Below are 13,111 nucleotides of genomic sequence, written 5' to 3'. Positions count from 1 at the left end.
TCTTTTGTGGTACACAGCAGATAAAGTCACAGGAATAACCCCCAGACTTGTGATTTCTTATGGAACTTTCCATTGCCTCTAAGGCCTGCTGAGGTTCTGTCACCTCAACATGTCCCTTTTTACCAATTTTCAAACCAATCATTCAAACTTATTTGATTCCTAATCCACAAGACAGACCCAATATATTAGCTTGGCTGTTTTCTTGGACTCACAGCTCCTGGTCAAAGAGCAGCTGGGGGTGTAGCCAGGAGACCCTTTGCCTAACTAGGTGTTTTATGTGCCACTTATGACCTTTCCTGACAAGGAGGATCTCAATTTGGTCACTCAATCCATGGTCACCTCCCAATTCAACTATTGCAATGCACTCTATATGGGACTAGCACTGAAAAGTATCCAGAAGCTATACAAAGAAGGGCATATATAAACACCCTTGCTCCACAAGCTGCACTGGGTACCTGTTTGCTTCCAGGTCCAATTTAAGGTGTTGCTAATAATCTATAAAGCCCTACATGACATGACATAGGGCCAGGCTACCTATGGAATTGCTTTGCCCCATCACATCAGTCCATGCCATAGCCCAGTCCATTATATTGTACACTGTCCAGAGCCTCTCTCTGAGGGAGATGGTTTTTAAGAAATATGAAATACAAATCAATAATAAGACAGAATTATTTAAATTAAAGGTAAAGGTTCCCCTCGCACACGTTCCTGACTCTAGGGGGTTGCACTCATCTCCATTTCCAAATGTAAGTAAGTTCTCTCTTCGCCAACATTACCAAATACTTTACTAAATGAGGAAGCCTATTGATTTTTCTATTTTTTTAGGACCATGGATACATAATTAAAATGCATCCCAAGGACTTTCTAAAATCTGTTATAGGATCCCCGTAGCCTCTTTGTTATTTATACTTACTTCCTGCAGATTTGAAACACATATGAACATTGAATATATGTAGAGAAAGGTGTATCTTTAATATCTATTTAACATGTTAAGAAAAATATTAGCATGTCTCATGAAAGAAAGTAAACATGAAGAATGCCATTGAACAGATTTTGAATATCTTTAGAAGCCATCTTTGTATTTATTTTTTGCTTCTTTTTACATTCTTTTACCAAAATTTTTTATGGTCAATCTAGTTGGGATATATTGAACCATGAATAAAACTCTCTCTTTCCTGCTTTAAAGCCTATTGAATTTTCTATTGTATACAAGCATGGATACACAATCAAAGTACCTCACAGGGAGTTTCTAAAATCTCTTTTGAGAGCCCAGTACCCTCTTTATTACTAATAGTTATCTCCTGTACACTTGAAATGCACATGTCTACATTGAATATATGTAGAGAAAAATACACCTTAAATTTGCATTGAAGATGTTAAGGAAAATATTAGCATATTTCATGAAAAAAGAAACCATAAATAATGCCATTTAATGGATTCTTTTTATCAGATGCTCTTTTTTATTACAGTCCGGCCTCAACATGATGATATAGCATTTTGGGGAAAAGATACAAACCAGGAGCCCCCCACTGGAGGCCAAGATGGCAAAGATCTCCACGGCCACCATATATTTGCCTTTGGTACTCATGTAGGCAGGTATGAAGGACAACCAGACACTGCAAAAGATCAGCATGCTGAAAGTGATGGATTTGGTTTCTTGGAAAGTGTCTGGTAATTTCCTGGCTAGGAAAGCTGCAACAAAACTGACAACAGCCAAAAGGCCCATGAAGCTCAATATACAATAAAGCATCACAACAGAGCCTTCATTACATTCCAGAATTATTTCAGTGCTAAGAGAGTTCATGTCAACATTTGGGAAAGGGGGAGAGGTGGAAAGCCAGACTACAGAAAGAAGTGTTTGTACAAGAGAACAGGAAAAAACAACCGAAAGGGCTAGTCGATTTCCAATCCACATCCTCATCTTATGGCCACCTGGCTTGGTGGCCATAAATGCAAGAATCACTGTGATTGTTTTGGCCAACATACAAGAAACCGCCACTGAGAAGATGATGCCAAAAGCAGTTTGTCGAATGAGACAAGTCATACTTGTGGGTCGACCAATAAATAGCAGGGAAGAAAGGAAGGCGAGGAGAAGGGAGATGAGGAGGATGTAGGAGAGGCTGCGGTTGTTGGCCTTGACAATGGGAGTGTTGTGATACTTCAAAAAGATTCCTAGAATGTAAATTGTAGTAAAAGAAAACAGAAGAGCCACTGCGGCCAAGCTGGTCCCCAAATTATCTTCATAAGATACGTAACTGATAGGTTTGGGAATGCATGAATCATGGTCTTTCTTTGGGTAATGATCATCTGGGCACTGAAAGCAATCATCCATGTCTGAAAAAGCAAAAATGTATGTTTAATCTAGATACTATTGATATTTCTGCATATTTCCCCCTTTAAGAATAATAAAAAAAAATCTGTTAACTGTATTACCATTAGTCCCCCCCCCTCTATTTTAATAGAATAAAACATATAATTCTCAGATATATTTGTAAAATAAACACATGCAGGAAAAATGCATCAAACTTTTTTCCAATGAGAAAAGTGCATTGAATTACATTCAGGTGACGTTCACTCTTTTTAATCATCAAGCAGTTGGTGAAATGCAATCATTAACTTACTATCTGCAATGAAAACTGAATCTGATAAGGATTATAGGGCATAAGGTAAAACAAGCCCAAATTTATATATCAATGTCTCCATCACTTTTTTTAAAAATAAAGTTTATTTTCATTTTTAAAAATACAATACTTTACATATATACATATAAGGTTATTGCAACTAACGTACACAAATCTGCACCTATACCACTAATACAATCCATTTCATTTCCCTCTCTTTTCTTTCACCCAATTATACCATAAATTCCAACATTTTAATAATCAGAATCTTTTTTGTTCCTAAGTAGTTTCCTTTACCGGTCTGCCTCTGCGCATTCTGTAATTTTCCAAATCAATTTATTTTCTGTGGGTATTAATTCCTGGGAGTTTCCCGGGAGTTTCTCCGGCATGCTGGAAATGTGGGAATGGTTGTGGGACATACTACCACCAATGGTGGATGTGCCCCAAAGCAGGCAAATATTGGTCCAAGGTTCGGAACTGGATGGTGGAAATTACAGGATATAATATAGAGCTGAAACCAGAGATTTTTTTATTAGGAATGAAACCAGACAAAATAACTAAGGAAAAATGGTTTTTGATCCTCCACATCACTACTGCAGCTAGGATACTATACGCGCAAGAATGGAAAAATGAAATGAATGTCTCCATCTCTTCTATTTGCATTATATTGGTAGTGAAAATCCAATTCTTTATGGGAGATCAATAGAGGCTGTTGATAAGATAAAATGTGGTGTTTCCTTCCTGAACAACTGGATTTTCCTATAATTAAAGTATTTCCCTGGTTCTGGATGATGAGGATGAGGAGGATGATAAATGGGCAATCTACATTTAGATTCACAGTCTAAGACTGATGGAAACATAATAACTTGTGTCTTAAAGAAGGACCCACAAATTATTAAGATAGGATCCAAATATAGGAAGTTCCAAGCAGTGGTGAAATCCACTTACCTTCGCTACCAGTTTGGGAATGGGAGTAAAAAACAGGACATTATTATTATTATTATTATTATTATTATTATTATTATTATTATTATTATTATTATTAATTCAATTTATATACCGCCCTTCTCCTATTGGACTCAAGGCGGTGCACGGCCAAGGATAAAAAGCATACCAATACAAAATTTAAAATCAATTAAAAGAATTATACAGCTTTGGCCCACAATTTAAAACAATCCAATTAAAACCCAATTTACACTTAAAAAGCTAAAAAGAGTTAAAAAAGAGCTAAAAGGGGGGGGGGGGTTCACGCCAGCCCTGCTTGATGGAAAAGAAAAGTTTTTAGGGCACAGCGAAAGGCCTGGAGATCTGGTATCCTTCGTATCTCTGGGGGCAAATTGTTCCAGAGGGCAGGTGGAGAAGGCCTTCTCCCTGGGGGTCGCCAGCCAACATTGCCTGGCTGACGGCACCCTGAGGAGTCCCTCTCTGTGGGAGCATACTGGTCGGTGGGAGGCTATCGGCGGCAGAAGCCGGTCTCACAAATACCCAGGTCCGATGCCATGGAGCGCTTTAAAGGTGGTGACCAACACCTTGAAGCGCACCTGGAAGACCACTGGAAGCCAATGCAGCTCGCACAGGAGAGGCATCACATGGGAGCGCCCTCTTGCTCCCATAATCCCCCGCGCGGCTGCATTCTGCACCAGTTGGAGCCTCCGGATGCTCCTCAAGGGGAGCCCCATGTAGAGAGCATTGCAGTAGTCCAGGCGGGAAGTGATGAGTGCCTGAGTAACTGTGCGTAAGGAGTCCTGATCCAGAAAGGGCCGCAACTGGCGAATCAGGCAGACCTGATGAAAAGCCCCCCTGGCCACGGCCATCATATGCTCTTCCAAAGACAGCCGTGTATCCAGGAGGATGCCCAAGTTGCGAGCCCTCTCCGTGGGGGCCAATGATTCATCCCCAATAGCCAGCATTGGCACCAGCTGGCTATATCGGGACACCGGAAGCCACAGCCACTCGGTCTTGGAAGGGTTGAGTCGAAGCCTGTTATTCCCCATCCAGATCTCCATGGCCTCCAGGCACCGGGACATTACTTCAAGGGCATCGTTGGGATGGCCTGGGGTGAAGATGTACAGCTGCGTATCATTAGCGTACTGATGGAACTCCACCTCAAAGCCATGGATGATCTCACCCAGTGGTTTCACATAAATGTTGAACAGAAGGGGCGAGAGGACCGACCCTTGCAGCATCCCACAACGAGGCACCTCGGGGTTGACCTCTGCCCCCCTGTCAACACCGACTACGACCGGTCGGAGAGATAGGAGGAGAACCACCGCAAAATGGTGCCCTCCACTCCCAACCCCTCCAACCAGTGCAGCAAGATACCATGGTCGATGGTATCAAAAGCTGCTGAGAGATCTAACAGGACTAGGATAGAGGAGCAACCCCTATCCTGAGCCCTCCAGAGATCATCCACCAATGCGACCAATGCCGTTTCTGTGCTGTACCCAGGCCGGAAGCCGGACTGGAGCGGATCCAGATAGACAGCTGTCCTGGCGGTTGGGCAGAGCCTCCCGCCACCAGCACTACTGGTTCTTCAAGCCGGATAGAACAAGGGGGATTTCACCGCTGGTTCCAAGTAGGGAAGAGGAGATTGATTTTTGGGGTTTTTTTTCTTTCTTTCTAAAATTAGGATGTCCAAATCTGATAAATTCAATATTTCAGAGATTCAGGGATAAAGGTAAAGGTTCCCCTTGTATATATGTGCTAGTCGTTCCCGACTATAGGGGGTGGTGCTCATCTCCGTTTCAAAGCTGAAGAGCCAGTGCTGTCCAAAGGCATCTTCATGGTAATGTGGCTGGCATGACTAAATGCCAGAGGCACATGGAATACTATTACCTTTCCACCAAAGGTGGTCCCTATTTTTCTAGTTGCATTTTTTACGTGCTTTCAAACTGCTAGGTTGGCAGAAGTGGGACAAGTAACAGGAGCTCACCCCGTTACGTGCCACTAGGGATTTGAAGCGCTGAACTGCCAATCTTTTGATCGACAAGCTCAGCATCTTAGCACGGAGACACTGCATCCCTTTGATTCAGGGATAGAAATCATGATTTCATAGATGGAAACCTTCATTTCCAGTGCTGATGCTAATTTCTGGGACAGTTTTAAATACAAGTGAACATTTATTTACAACCTGATATCAACAGGAAATATGTGTCTGGTGTTGACTTATTTTGTAATTATCAGGCATATAAGGTCATAGATCTTTAACAATTCTCCTTGAGTTTGCATTTTGGATGATTATAAATATCCCGGTGTCTTTAAAAGCTATCCAAATTCTGATAGTTGTAAAATGGGATATATGTTTCTATAGTCTGAATTTTTAAGTATATGGAAAGGGGACTTTATTTATGATACTAAAGATAGAATGTGGTGTCCAAGTGTTGAAATATATCTCATATTCTGATGAGGCTTTTACCTGTCTGGTTGGAGATCTTCCCTTCTGAACACGGAGTACAATCATAGCAGCAAAAGGGTTCTCCATCTTTGGTGCTTTTTCTATAATCTGAATGGCATTTCTCATTACACAATGAAATGGGCTGTGTCTGTCCGTGAAAGGAAGCAGCATTGGATTAAATGTGAAAAATGAAGAAAAAGCTCAGTTGTGCATTATCACAATTGAAAAAGATTTGTACTTCTGAATGAGAGGCAGCAATAAGTTACTAGGAGAACAGATCAATGGATTTGAGTCCTGCATTTTAACAACTGAAAATATGTCTATTTTTGGTCTAAAATGGAGACTAGAATAAGGCAGATTTAATACCTCTCACTGGCATCTGTGTGTGCAATTTACATTCTTGCAATTGAAAGATATTGAAAGAAGCCCCACCTTCGCTCCTATCTCACCAAGTGTGAGGACTATAGAAAAATACAAGGTGAACTTCAGGAGAAGAACACTTCCATTTATCTTCTATAAACCTCAGTTATATTGAAACAATTTACAGATAATCTTGGATGAATCATCCGTAACATGTACTGCTATTGGAAAGGAATACAGCTGAAATTCTTTTAGTACATTTGCTATATTATTGAATGAGATACAACTATAAGTAAAGAGTGGAGAAAAAATAGAAATGTTCCAGTGAAGAAATGTCCCAGTGAATTTCTCAGATATGTCTCATTTAATGACAGCAGTGGAAGAACTATTTCTTTTGTCCAAAATGGAGAATTAGTAGGAGGGTTTGATATCATCAACTGGATCACATTCTCAAATCAGTCTTTTCTTAGGGTCAAAATTGGAAAGCTGGACCCACAAGCTGCCTTAGACCAACTGTTGACCATTTCCAAAACAAACATTTATGGCCAACCCAATTTGGACAGGTAGAATCCATTTCTGTTCTTTATGAAACGCCGGAAAAGATGCCTGGAGAGCAGTTGGAGGGCCAGCTGTTCTGAATCTGACCGAACACTGGTAAGGTCTCATATTAAGACCTACCTGGTGGCAATAAAAGCGGCAAAGTGTAACTATTTTTCCGCTCTTATTGCATCATCAGATAATCGCCCAGCCGCCCTGTTTAGGGTGACCCGCTCCCTGCTCCACCAGGAAGCGCGGGAGGACCCCTTGGAGGGTAGAGCCGAGGACTTTGTACAATATCTGTATGACAAAATCGCTCAGATTCGGGAAAATTTGGACTCTGACTGGGTAGATTCGGGAGGGAGGATGGAGGCAAGTCTTGAGAATATTACCTGGGAAGAGTTTGATTCTGTGACTCCGGAAAACGTGGACAAGATACTGGGCAGACTGAGCGCGGCCACATGTTTATTGGACCCGTGTCCCTCCTGGCTGGTGCTGGCCTCTCGGGAGGTTACACGAGGTTGGCTCCAGGGGATTATAAATGCTTCCTTGAGAGAAGGTGTCTTCCCTGCCGCCTTGAAGGAGGCGGTGGTGAGGCCTCTCCTCAAGAAGCCTTCCCTGGACCCAGCAGTGTTGGCTAATTACCGTCCAGTCTCTCCAACCTTCGCTTCGTTGCGAAGGTTGTTGAGAGTGTGGTAGCGTGACAGCTTCCTCAGTACTTGGATGAATCGGCTTATCTAGATCCGTTCCAGTTGGGCTTCAGGCCTGGATACAACACGGAAAAGGCATTGGTCGCATTGGTAAATGATCTCTGGAGGGCCCAGGACAGGGGTTGTTCCTCTGTCCTGGTCCTATTAGACCTCTCAGCAGCTTTTGATACCATCGACCATGGTATCATGCTGCACCGGTTGGAAGAGTTAGGGGTGGGGGGCACCGTGTTGCGGTGGTTCTCCTCCTTTCTCTCTGATCGGTCGCAGTCTGTGTTGACAGGGGGGCAGAGGTCAACCCCAAGGCCCCTTGTATGTGGGGTGCCACAGGGGTCGGTTCTCTCACCCCTTCTGTTCAACATTTATGTGAAGCCGCTGGGTGAGATCATCCGTGGTTTTGGGGTGAAGTATCATCAGTATGCTGATGATACTCAGCTTTATATCTCCACCCCGGACCACCCCAATGATGCCCTTAAAGTGATGTCCCAGTGCCTGGAGGCTGTACGGAACTGGATGGGGGGGAACAGACTCAGGCTCAACCCATCCAAGACCGAGTGGCTGTGGTTTCCGACGTCCCGATATAGTCAGTTGGTGCCATCACTGACTATTGGGGATGAGTCATTGCCCCCCCACGGAGAGGGTTCTCAACTTAGGCATCCTCTTGGACTCATGGCTGTCTTTAGAAGAACACTTGACGGCTGTGGCCGGGAGGTCTTTTTATCAGGTTCGCCTGATTCACCAGTTGCGTCCCTTTCTGGATCAGGACTCATTAAATACAGTCACTCATGCCCTCGTCACTTCACGCCTGGACTACTGTAATGCTCTCTACATGGGGCTCCCCTTGAGGAGCACCCAGAGGCTCCAGCTGGTCCAGAATGCGGCCGCGCGGGTAGTTATGGGAGCAGCATGGCACTCCCCTGTGGCTCCCCTCCTGCGCGAGCTGCACTGGCTCCCTGTGGTCTTCCGGGTGCACTTCAAGGTCTTAGTTACCACCTTTAGAGCGCTCCATGGCTTAGGACCGGGGTACTTACGAGACCGCCTTCTGCCACCAATAGCCTCTCACCGCCCAGTATGCTCCCATAGAGAGGGGCTTCTCAGGGTGCCGTCAGCCAAACAGTGTCGACTGGCGGCCACCAGAGGGAGAGCCTTTTCTGTGAGGGCACCCACCATCTGGAACGAGCTCCCCCCAGAGATACAGAAGATTCCGGATCTGCGCACTTTCCGCCGTGCCCTCAAAACATTCCTGTTTCAGCAGGCCGGCCTGGCCTAACTTTCCCTTTATATTGCTTTTTGATTTTATTTTAAACTGGGATGTCTTGAATTATCTAGGACCAGAGTGTTTAGTATATTTTAATTGGTTTTTTATTAACGTTTGTATTACATGTATTTTTATCGTTCGCTGTTCACCGCCCTGAGTCCCTTAGGAATAGGGCGGTATATAAATTTAATAAATAAATAAATAAATAAATAAATAAATAAATAAAGGTCAACAGCTCTGAAATACAATCACTGTTGTTGTCAGAATTCTGCTATCAGAATAAAGTTATTGGAGAAAAACATAACCCTATTTTTTTCCATAATTGCTAATTTGTATTACTGAATGAGAGACAGCAATAAGTTATGTAAAGAAAGAATCAGTCAATTTGTGTTCTTCATTGATATGGAAATACTGGTCAATAGCCTCAAAAAGCAATCAGTGTTGCAGTAAGAATTCTTCAGCTATTCAGTAATGACAGGTTCATTCATGAAATATTGCAGAATTGAAATTAACAAAAGAACACCAGGAGAATATTTGGAAAATAAAGTCTAATTGACAGATATAGAAACTATAGAAACTTCTAATCTAAACATTGAAGCTGCTTAAAACTTAGATACAAAAAAAAAAAGAATAATATTTGTGGAAAAGAATTCTAATAGAAAGATATAGAAAATATGACAGTTTTGTTTGCTAATAATTATTCAGTTTTGTAAGCTGAGTATTAAAGTGCTTTGAACTTTAGAAAAGTGATATTCAAATGATTTCTACCTGTCCAAACTGGGTTGGCCAGACAATGTCCTTTTCGGAAATAGTCAACAGTTGGTCTAAGGGTGCTTGTGGGTCCAGCTTTCCAATTTTTACTCTAAGAAAAGACTGATTTGAGAATGTGATCCAGTTGATGATATCAAACTCTGCTACTAATTCTCCATTTTGGTCAAAAGAAATAGTTCTTCCACTGCTGTCATTAAATGAGACATACCTAAGAAAGTGATGCATCTAAATGAGAGTAAGAAAAGAACCATTTAATATATTCCTTTTTATTGCAATTTATTTTTAATACTATTCATATGCTATACATATTGACTCCTAAGGATGGGGAGGCAGAGTTTTTAACTTTATTGATGCAATAGCATCAGACTATGCCATGATTTCCCTGATGATACAAGTGAAAAGAGGGAGTATATATGTTGAAAAAATTGCTCTTTCATTCTAAAAACTAAAACAAATTGAACATATTTATTTCACATGATTTAATCTTTAAAATGAATTTTAGAAGGTCAGCAAACACTCACAGAACAGTTAGCCTAATGGCTAACTAGTTACTAATTAATTCCATAGCCATTTCATGACAAAATTCGGTTGGATGTTTGATACCACATTGCTTTTTGTGTATGCAATGAAACAAACACACAAACAAGCTACACAGGGTCATATGAAAATCAAAGCAGCATAAATTATTATTTTTTTTAAAGCAAGAGCCTTATAAATTCTTACCCCCAACACAAAGGAGTTTCCAGATAGTATAGATCAAGGGTAGGCAACCTGTGGCTCTGGAGCTGCCTGTGGCTCGTTCATCCCTCTGCTGTGGCTCCCTGTCATCAGTCAGCTCCACAATTGATAGGGCTTTTAGTTAGGATAGGTAGAGGAAAAAGGACACTGCGCTAGGAGGAGACACTATGGTGGGGGGAACCGGAATTCTGGTTGGCTCCAGAATTGAACGGGGGCTTCCGGTTAGGGCTCTTTGAGTGTCCAAGGTTGCTGATCTCTAGTATAGATAATATGATCCCATCATGATAAAGTGAAATATATTTTTTGAAAAAAAACCCACCAGAGGTCACAAAACAAACAACGAGAAACTATGATAAAGTTAGAAATATATTGCCATCAGAAGTATCTCTCCACTTTTAGAAGCTGGAATCTGACCATTTCTAGATAGTTTCAGTATTCCACATTACAGTTATTCTATGAAAAGAAATTAGGGAAGAAGCAGGAATTGGATAAGAAGGACCTTTAAGGTCATTTCCAACTCTGTGGTTCTGTGACTGCAAGTAAAGGATGCTGCAAATGCCTTTAGTAGTTCATGCAAAGGATTACCTTCCACGACTGTTGATGAACTTTTTGTCTCCATCCATTTGCAATTCCCTTTTGGTTGTCCATAGAAGAGTACATGGCATGCAAAGCATATGCAATGGAATATGCAGCCGTGTAGACACTGTAACTGTGAGCAGTCATCCTCATCTCAAGCACCGACATAGGGAGAGTCCCTAGCTGCTCCTTTCCAGTGCAAATGTCCTCACTCATATTGTCATCAGTAAAACTAGGAAAGACACAATGAAATACCTGTTGCCAGGTTTCTCTTAGGAAGCCATCTTCTTTCTCCAAAGCAGGGTTCCTTGCTTGAAGAAACTGATGGAAGCCAGAAACATCCTTGAAATTAATTGCCAAGGATAAAGATCCATGAAGGAAATTTAAGTCCCAACCTCTTTGCTGGGGAACAGATACGTAATCAACATCTGATGTCATAATCCAGACTTTTGAATATACTGGCATTTCCACAAATTCAGCTACTCTGAGGAAATTCCTTAAAGTTAATATACTTTGAAATTCACCATGAACAATCACCACATTAGAACTACGGGTCAAGAGAAAATGTAATGTTGCACGAATCCCTTTTGCTAGTTTATCAATGTCAGTGAGAGGGCCATCAGACAGTTTTCTTATGAAATCAAACAGACACCACTTTTGGAAAACACGGGAAGCACATTTTGCAGTACTATCTGTGTCAGACTGCCAATATCAATGTATAACACCCCAATCCATGTCCACCCAAAATGCAATAGAAGATGGAGAATCCCTCTGTGCTGTTGAATTTTATTTGGGAACATCCAGTGGAAGGCAGTATCTTGGGTATTCATCTCTGGAGCAGAGGTATATCCAAGCTAAAAGATTTGAAGGAAACCCAGGAGGAATAATATTCCCACTCTCCCATAAAATCATTTCCAGGTCAAGTTAACTTTGTACAATTCAATATGGTTTACAGAGGTTAGAATGTAATATTGCAGGCTAACTCTGCTTACAGCATGGAGTTCGATCCTGACCAGCTCAAGTTTGACTGAGCCTTCCATCCTTCTGAGGTCAGTAAATTGAGAAATTGAGCAATATGCTGACATTGTAAACCACTTAAGGAGGTCTGTAAAGCACTATGAAGTGAAATATAAATCTAAGTTTTATTGCTAGTACCGATATCCAATTCACTGTACTATTCTGGCTGATGTTCTCTGGTTAAAAATATAATTATTAAACATTAAGGGTGAAAGATACTAAATGTTATTAATAAAATAAGATTTGATAAATAATAAATTAACAAATCATATAATATTTATTACATTTTATTTTAAAACACTTTATTTATTTTTAAACACTTACTTGTGCAATTTTGTAGCTGGTTAGGATGTTTGCCACATACAATATTTCATCATAGTTTGGTCCCCCAATAACAGCCATCAAATTGTTCTGGAGGTTACATTTATAGTTAGGAATGAACCTGCTTTGAGCAGAGAGCAGTTCCATGGTGGCTGCATAAGTATATCTTGCATTATAATAAGTGTTATAGATCTTGAAGCCTAGAGTGACATTGGTTAAGATCTGGGCATTTTCATTAATCTCCTTTACAGCGAACACCAAGGCTATGACATGTTGGTAAGCCTGAGTCACTGAACTAAAGTGAAATTCAAAAATCAGAAAAAGATACTATCATGTTGCTTCAGAAGAAATAGGTGCTGCATTTCAATATAATATATGTCTGCTAACTTCATACTGAATTAAGAAGGACATCAAGGGAGAATGATTTTTTTGCCTTTACCCAATACAATATATACTGTACAGTGTCGTGTGGATGTTAGCAGCTAATACATTTACCCGCACTTCTATGTGTCACTCTATCTGTTTCTGATAGACACACAAACAAAACAGAAAGGAACAGAGACAGAAAAAGCACAGTTCCTATTTATCTTTCATTGTAAATTGTTAAAAAGTAGAAACCAGTTATAATTCTCATGGTTACCAACACTGTTTAGACACCTTTCGAATACAGAAAATATATAATGTGGATAGGAAACAAACCACAGTAGTCTCAAAAATGCTTTTTTTTTCAAGAGGTAATCAGACTTTCTGGTTTTTCCTTGAAGACGTTTTGCTTCTCATCCAAGAATCTTCTTCAGTGTCGTCAAAGAAA

The 13,111-nt window shown here is 41.0% G+C and overlaps 1 protein-coding gene across 1 annotated transcript; it reads right to left on the bottom strand.

Annotated features, from left to right (window-relative positions):
- Positions 1-1,429: 1,429 nt before the first annotated feature.
- LOC139324409 (vomeronasal type-2 receptor 26-like) lies at positions 1,430-12,447 on the bottom strand. The gene is made up of 4 exons (XM_070954121.1): positions 12,304-12,447; positions 10,972-11,304; positions 6,037-6,163; positions 1,430-2,334 (listed from the first exon to the last, which is right to left on the bottom strand). Exons 1-4 carry the CDS (start codon positions 12,445-12,447, stop codon positions 1,430-1,432), a joined length of 1,509 nt encoding a protein of 502 aa, XP_070810222.1.
- Between the last annotated feature and the right edge of the window lie 664 nt (positions 12,448-13,111).

The sequence above is a fragment of the Pituophis catenifer genome, unplaced genomic scaffold (assembly GCF_029215685.1).
Source record: "Pituophis catenifer annectens isolate HBS135680 unplaced genomic scaffold, rPitCat1.0.hap2 SCAF_15, whole genome shotgun sequence".
Classification (NCBI taxonomy): Eukaryota; Metazoa; Chordata; class Lepidosauria; order Squamata; family Colubridae; genus Pituophis; species Pituophis catenifer.
The sequence above is the reverse complement of the archived record's forward strand: the minus strand, read 5'-3'. Positions and strand labels throughout refer to the sequence as shown.

What these genes read in the sequence shown, in the direction of transcription:
- LOC139324409 (XM_070954121.1), bottom strand. Translation starts at nt 12,447, where the DNA reads ATGGAACTGCTCTCTGCTCAAAGCAGGTTCATTCCTAACTATAAATGT. An exon ending in TTCATCAACAGTCGTGGAAG is followed by an intron (nt 6,164 to 10,971) that starts GTAATCCTTTGC and finishes TTTCACGGACAG; the next exon opens with ACACAGCCCATTTCATTGTG. An exon ending in GAAGATCTCCAACCAGACAG is followed by an intron (nt 2,335 to 6,036) that starts GTAAAAGCCTCA and finishes TTGCTTTTTCAG; the next exon opens with ACATGGATGATTGCTTTCAG.